An 8,293-nucleotide genomic window follows, 5' to 3' on the forward strand; every position below is an offset into this window, starting at 1 on the left:
TTGTCGCTTCTCACGTAATCACATTTGCATATAGAATATGCAAATTGGCTAGCCATACATAAATTTTGTACAAATACGCTTAATTACTAAACATCAAAGAAAATACTCACCGGGCTGTACAGCAACACTGTTCCGAAAAGCAGAAGCAGCAGCAGCCACGGGCCAAAGGCTTCAACAGACTGTAACGAACACATCAAATATATAACCCGGATGAGTGACTTCGAAGAGCAACTGTACAGTTTCGGAATGAATTGATACAGCAGACATTAACACATAAATGGCCTCTAAACCTCGAGGTCTTGTATTAGATAGAAAGCATCACCAAAGTGTACATAAATGGTTTACTTTTGTTTTCCGGTGCTTGAATGCGACAACTCCAAGCACAAGGCAGACGACAACGCTCAAGCACTGGATCCCAGCGACGATGGTTCTCAAGAGTTGGTCCTCTCGCACCACGCATGGCGATCCGTCAAGGCAGGACTCGCACCCTTCTGCGCAAGGCAGGCATTGGAAACTCTTGGGGTACGCTGTGCGGTTGCCTCGCCGCCATCTTAGATACTCCTCCTCGACGGCTGTTCCATCGAAGAACGTTTGATTGGCACCTGGGTCTGGGAAGTAGTATCCCTTCCGACATTGGCAGTAGTACGAACCGCGCCGGAAGCCTTGGCCAGGAATCGGAACACACTGGGAAGAATATAATGGGGACTGAAACAATGCCTGGATAGGCTAATGCCCTTAGAGAGTGTGAGCCGTACATCTCAAAGTTGCCAAAAGGATACATGTAAGGAATCCTTTCGCTCACATATGTCAATAGTTCAGCTGTGCAAAAGAATCTTCTATCCATTGCTCTTCTCGTCTTGTTATTCTTAAGCTAATTGCTAAAACTTAGATTTTGGCGCTCCTCTTGCTTTGCATTTTCCTCACTTTGCCTCTGTGCATGCCTAGAAAGCTGCGCTCTGTAATGAATCAATTGTGTTGCTAATCTTTCTCCCCACAGGCTGCCATTTGAAAAGGAAGACAAATCGTAGTGGCACAACTGTTCATCTGCTTGAGAACTCTTAAAAGAGTCAGCTAATTCGTCTAAGGATCTAGACTCCGCTGTAGGGTCTTTCCCGGAAAGATGCTGATCCATATGTGGTTTCTCACGGAAAGCTCTTAATCAAAAATGGATTCGATCATTCCTAATTAATTAGTCTTCTATATAGTCTAAACCACCAGCGCGTCTCTAAAGGTAGGGATTTGATCTCTTCTTTAATTGCTTTACGTTTATGACATCGCCTCTGTTTTTGAAAGTCTGTTACTGCCTTGGTTGTGTTTTGGCGGTCGACCAAAACTACCAGGAATTGTCTATTCCATTTCGACGCGCATAGCACTAAAATAGATCCTCGCATGCAGCGTTTATTTCATCCTGCCAGAAGTAATCGCAAGGACATTGGTAGCGGTCAGTGCGCGTAATCCTTGGAGTCACTCACGCTGACAAGCCTGGCTTATAACAGCTTATTCCATCCTGCCCGGGAAATGGGATTATTCATCTACCAGTCAGAAGCAATCGGAGGCATTGAAGGGTAAAAATGATGACTGTACCGCCAGCTCTGTAAAAACTTCATCGAGCATGTGGGAGGAATGATGATGGGCGCCACGCCCACTATACATGTATGTGTACTTGTCTCATTGGAAAACCTTGAAGTTGGCTTGAATAATTGCTTTGTGATTGCAATGTCATCGATTGATTAGTTATGTGTGAAGGGGCAACTATTTTGAGCCTATCGTACGTAATTCATTTTGATATACAGAAAAATCCATGGAATGCTGTTTTTCCGGAGGAGTACAGGTATGGTAAAGGAATTTTTCACTTGCATGATTTGTGCATCTTGTTACTTCTAATAGTTGTATTGAATGTATATCGTGCAATATCATCATTCAGTTCACATGACTTCTCAATAGAAGGATATATTTTCTCCAAAACAGTAGATGCCATTCTAAATGAATACGATAAAACATACCTCGGTAGAACGGTTTCTACACTTGTGGGTGTCAGCAAAGATGGTTGTACTTCCGGGGCACTGGTTGATGTCAACCGAAGAGAGGTCAAAGTCAGCTTGAACGGCGCCGCTGTAACAATACGTCATATCCTGTTATGAATATTAACGTAGCAAATCAATATCATAATTCCTTCAGCATCAATCATCTCACATATGACATGACTTTATGATCTTTGTATTTTGTTTAATTTTCCAATGCTGGCATCATGGGAAGCAAACTTTAAAACAGTGTTTATCGAGATGAGATAAACTCCTAGGGTAAAACAATTTTTCTACATTCTGTTCTGACATCTTTAAAAAACTTCTGATTACCCCTCGGAGCAATTGCACGTCACAGATTCCTATGAACATCTATAGCTATTCAAGTACACATATGTAAATTGACCGCTTGAGCATTTGAGTCTCATCTCTGTATGCCAAACAACCATCGGCGAATACAGTAGCTGAACAGTACTGTAGGCAGAAACAGGGATGAACAGAATCAATTTGACACTGGAGAATCCCGATAAGTTATCCTCCCGTGCACAGTTCTAGACATTAATGAAGAGACATCTTCGTTTTAAATGTCGTTATCGAAGTTCCACCCGGCTTCCATCGATGCACTTCGCTCCATGCCCCCCGTCAGATAACCAAATGTTTCTCTGGGCGGCCAAGATTACAGTTGGATAGGTTCCGCAGGCCCCATTCATCGCGATTTGTGTCACGACTCGGTACATTCAGCCTCTCCATACGCACATAAAAACCCACTTCAACTGAAGATCCTAGGACTACTTGTGTTTAGTGTATTGGAAAAGTAATCATGAAATTCTCTAGATAACCTCTTGTGTCACTTACATTTAGTGTTAAAGCTTTTCTTCGAATCATATTAGGATTGAAAGTTGTCGGCCCAAGGTTGGCGAGTGCAATGATCTGGTGGGTTATATAACCTGATGCTTTGAATTGTGCATGGGTGAACAAAGTAGCAAATACCGTGGATAAAAAGTTGTAAATTTTATGTACGACTTTGAAAACCAAAGACTACATGTATATGCACGCCAAGGTTAAGTATGACGTTTTTGAAAATAAAAGTAATGATAATTTGAAGTGAGTGGGTTGTTTGCATTGCACGTTAAATGAGAATTTGTTTCTCTTTTGCTCCATTAAAACACTAAACCACTGTCAAATGTGAGCTATAACAACTCATTCTATCATTTTGATACATCGGTTAGATCAAATTACGAATTCAGGCGATTGTTCAAAGCCATCAAGCATCCAACTTAAGTTCTTTTGAAATTCCGCCAACGGTGTTAGATACAAAATTGGCCACTCCTGTGAACAATTGTGATGTTGGTCAAAGTTGAAGCACTTAATCGCTAAATTAGTTTTGATGCATCATTCTTAATAGCCGACAATGCGTGAGTTACACAATTATAACACCAGACACCGAGCTTATTACTAGTAAATACAAATTTGGCCACCCCCTGTGTACAATTGTGTTGTTGGTCAAAGTTGCAGCACTTAATCGCTAAATTAGTTTTGATGTATCATTCTTAATAGCCGACAATGAGTGAGTTACACAATTATAATACCAGACACCGAGCTTATTACTAGTACATACAAATTTGGCCACCCCCTGTGTACAATTGTGTTGTTGGTCAAAGGTAAAGCTAAATTATGTTTGATTTATCATTCTAAATAGCCGACAATGAGTGAGTTACACAATTATAGCACCAGACACTGCGCTCTTTAGATACAAAACTAGAGTTCCACGAACACATACCTTTGCCAAATAAACCAGGTTTGTTATGTAGAATGATGTCTGTAGACATAAATGTGTTACTCATTACATTTTATTTTATATGCCCGGAGTTGGTTCATAACATTTCGCCATTGCTTATACAAATTAGATCCCTATTTACATAATGGTATTAAATTGTATCAAGCATCACTTAAGCTATCAGCATACCAAAAATCATGATGATCCTTTCATCCCTTTTTGACTTATTCTCTTTCAAAGTAGGAAACTAAACCGGCTCCTGCAGTTCAAGAAAAGATGTTACCGGACCCAAATATACACCTCTTACTCTCTGCCATCTTTCTCAGTTCCATATGTGTCAAGTTTGAAAGTCCTATCACGGAATGCAGTGGATTTATCAACTTTCCGCATTAATTATGCAAATTGTTAATTTATATAATTATTATCTCATTGTGTAAGTTGTTACTTAGGATATCTACATACCAAAAATCATGACGATCCGTCAACATGTTCATATTTTGCCATTAATTATGCAAATGAGATCATCATCTGCATTAATATATATATAAATATTTCTTTCTTTCTCAGCTACAAATGTGACAAGTTTGAAAGTCCTATAAAAGAATGCAGTGGATTTACAAACTTTCCTCATTAATTATGCAAATTAGCTGTTGATTTGCATAATTTGAATTCCATCATGTAAGTCTTCCCATTGGCTATCTACATACCAAAAATCATGACGATCCGTCAACACGTTTATATTTTCTCATTAATTATGCAAATGAGGTCGTCATTTGCATAATTAATATGGATTGATTTTTCTCTCTTTCTCATCTATATATGTGACAAGTTTGAAAGTCCTATCATGAAATGCAGCGGATTTATAAACTTTCCTCATTAATTATGCAAATTAGTTGCTGATTTGCATAATTTGTATTTCATAATGTACATTGTTACTTGGGCTATCTACATACTAAAAATCGTGACGATTCATCAACACGTTCTCGAGTTATTCTCGTCCAAAGTTTGAAAGGAAATCGGCGACTGCAGTTCCAAACAAGCCGCCAGGGGGTCTAAACTTATAGTACTTACTCTCTGCCCCAATGGCTATCTACCACTCAAAAATCATAACCACAGCATGTCCAGAACACGAGATATCAAAAATTGAGATTCTGCTGCAGTACCGTAGCAAGCCGCCAGAAGGCCCATTATCGAACTTGACCTTCGTTTTCCCGAACCCTACCCACCTACCAAATATTATCGGGATTCATCCAAGACTTCTTGAGTTATGCTGTTAACACACACACACAGACACACACACAGACTCACAAGCCTAAAACATAACCTTAGCCATTCTGGCAAAGGTAATTAGCCACTCCTGTGTACAATTTTAATGTTGGTCAAAGCTGAAGCACTTAATCGCTGAATTATGTTTGATTTATCATTCGTAACAGTGAGTTACACAATTATAACACCAGACACCGTAATTGTGGAAACTCCAATACAATTCCCATAACATGTCATTAAAGTAATAAAATTTATCTTACACAACATATGACAATGGGGTGTCCTCAAAACGAACTATGGTTACCTTAACTATATACAGTTCGGTTCAGTTCTTAACTATATACATTCCATGACGTGCAGAAGTTCATACAGTGGAGTTCTGTTACTGGACTTGGCAAGAACCTCAGATAAAGTCAGATAAATGGACATTGATTTGGTGATAACAGCAAAAGAGAGACGGCATCTGGAGACGAGCCAAATGCTGTTAAATTGCTCTTGTTCAGATACAAGCATTTGGGCATGCTGTTTCGATCGGTTGCTACCATACTCGCGCTGTTTTATGTACAGTGAAGTGTCACGTTTCATCTACAAGATGATTCTTTCGCCCTCATCTTGGTGTTTCAAGTTCTCTCACAATGTATATGCTCTGTAGTTGTAAATTTGACAGTAGAGGTTATGCAACTGACTTATCTAAAAGTTGCAAGTCCAAAATATTTTCCTCAAGTTGCAAGCAGGTATGATATCAATGAGCGGGCCATGTACGAAGTGTTGAAGCTGATGTGTATGTTATACGTGTTAGAAGAAAGTTCACAACAGTTTCTGTGAAACCTGTAAAAAGAATCCGCTCAGAGTTCATAGACGAAACCATGTCATATATAGAAATATGTATTGCTTTGTAAAATGCAAATGCAAAGTTTCAGCTTCCTAGGATCCTACAAGAACGACAAGTATGTTACAGTAGCTCTATCTTGAACTGCCCTCTTAATTGGCAGTAATAGCAGTTAGGTCAGCGCATACTCAACACTGTCTGGAAAAGTTCTCAGGTCTTAGTTTGAAGGACGGCTAATAGAACTGTTCTGACGGACCACTCTCAAAGAGATAAGCTGATAAAAGCACCAACGTCTGCACCAATAACGCTCTTTGATGGCTGAGGCAGTCTTTTAAGCCGCTGTAGCAGTCATTTAGGTGATGGAAAAGGCCCTGAAGAAAAAGGAATCGGCTAGGTCAGCATTGAAATCGTTAAAGTATAGCAAGATTGAAATAGGGCAACTATGTTATTCGTGCTCTTACCGTTACCTTTAAAGCAGTAGGCGCATTGCCAAAAATAAAGTTGGTTCTGGCGAGACGAATTCGTGGCCCTAAAATAACTTTGTTTACGCTCCTTATCTTACCAAATTTATATTTACATCTCTTCCTGTGGATGCCATAATGTAGTAGTCATTTAGGACGCAATAACAGTATCGCCAGTATTCCCCAAATGTCTCCGGTACGATCATAAAAAGCTTAAAGTATTGAATTTGCGGCACAATTTGTTCTGAATCCAAATAGTGAGGAAGCAAAGGCTATTAATCTTTCTCTGAAGAATGGAGAGACTTTATGATGTCTTTTCAAGTAGGGCTCAAGCCTTTCTTCCTAACCTTTTCAAAACTATAAAAGCAGCCATAGAATATAGACACGGTCTGAGTGCGTGGATAATTCAATCATAACCCGCGGAGGCGTTTTGTTACACACTGGCGCCATTTTATCACTGGGACAGCTCACACATTTCCCCTAGGTACCAATCCTGCGGTCAATGGCTAAAACGCAGTGTAACGTCTTATAAATGTGTATACCCCCAAGGAACCCGTGCAGTGTGTGATAAGAAACTGTCAGGGTCGAATATAGCACGCGTGTTGTGGTAACAAATGGACAGGTTATAATTCCCAATTCTAGTACGTAGCTCTTATCCGATACCTTAAAGAAATTGGAAGAGCTCGGAGTAAAAGGAAGCTTAGTTCATTAAAGGGTGTTAAGGCGCCTTGCTGAAAAGTCGTGGTTTTAAGGTATGTACTTTACGAAGCTTGGAGATGCAGCTGTGTCAAGAAGACTAAGTCTTGTCGGTGAAGGCGTCTACCGCTGGCCATCACTCAACGTAGGCGAGAGTAAGCGAAGCCCCGTTGTAAGACCATGGGCATAGTCACTGCTATGGGCAAACTCCCGGCAAAGAAAGGTAAACAATAGCAAAAGAAGATGTACTTGGGTCTGTACAAGGAAGGACACGTTTGTGTTGAATGTTTTCAATGATTTATGTCGAATTACTTAAAAGTTATGTTACCTGCGCATAAGATAGCACACCTGGCCCACAGACAAACATAGTAATGCCCATTCGTTTGTCATACTGATCTCCTGGGTGAAACCCAAATGATGTCAGCATAGTAACAGAAATTTCATTATGATATAACATGGCTCAGGGCAAAGTGCAAAAGATTTGACACGAAGATTTGGTGAACATTTATGATGCGTCTTTAACCCGAAGGCATTGGTCAGTATAACATATTATCATATAGCCAGATGGAGTTGGCCAATCAGAGGCCCCCATTTCCCATGGGTTATCAGGCAGTAACCTCAAAAGTGGTCGGTTATTCTAATAACCGACCACTTTTTGGACCGCACCATTATACAGGGGACAGTCATGAATTTTTTTTGTACTGTTGTTTGTGTGTAAACCATGCATAACTGTCAAAAATATTATGATTGATTGGTTATGTTAATTAGGGCTCCACATGGGGAATATAGGGATACTTGAAAAGGAATTATGCTGATTTTACACATTTTCATTATGGCTTTCTAACGTGATTAAGCCGGTACCTTCCTAAATCACTTCATATATACGTACTTTGTCGTGCCCAAGTGAAAAGGCTCTGCATGGGGGGTACCAGGACTCCACTTAATACATGTAGTTTGTATTGCAAATAAGCCACATGTTGATGCTGATATGCTATCTCACAAACAGATGATTAGTTAAGATTATTAGTTAAATGATGATGATGAAATAGTTTAATGTTTGTATTATATATAGACACTATTGTACAATATATATATTGTAAATGTATTTTATGTAATGTATTAAAGTGTTTATTTGTTATAAAGGAATTTGTGCGAAATAACTGTCAGTTGGATAGGCTATATGATAATAACGTTAATGCCCCGCCTTATCCTCTGTGTATATGGTGAGATAATCCCTGGTCAG

The 8,293-nt window shown here is 39.5% G+C and overlaps 1 protein-coding gene across 1 annotated transcript in view; it reads right to left on the reverse strand.

The window, feature by feature from the left end:
* LOC118406091 (probable G-protein coupled receptor 158) overlaps positions 1-8,293 on the reverse strand; it is a 28,654-nt gene that overhangs the window by 5,048 nt on the left and 15,313 nt on the right. The window contains exons 3-5 of the mRNA XM_035805951.1: positions 2,004-2,112; positions 346-684; positions 111-179 (exon numbers count right to left, since the gene is read on the reverse strand). Coding sequence (XP_035661844.1) covers positions 111-179; positions 346-684; positions 2,004-2,112 — 517 coding nt within the window. The remainder of the gene's footprint in view (positions 1-110; positions 180-345; positions 685-2,003; positions 2,113-8,293) is intronic.

The sequence above is a fragment of the Branchiostoma floridae genome, chromosome 18 (genome assembly GCF_000003815.2).
Source record: "Branchiostoma floridae strain S238N-H82 chromosome 18, Bfl_VNyyK, whole genome shotgun sequence".
Lineage (NCBI taxonomy): Eukaryota > Metazoa > Chordata > Leptocardii > Amphioxiformes > Branchiostomatidae > Branchiostoma > Branchiostoma floridae.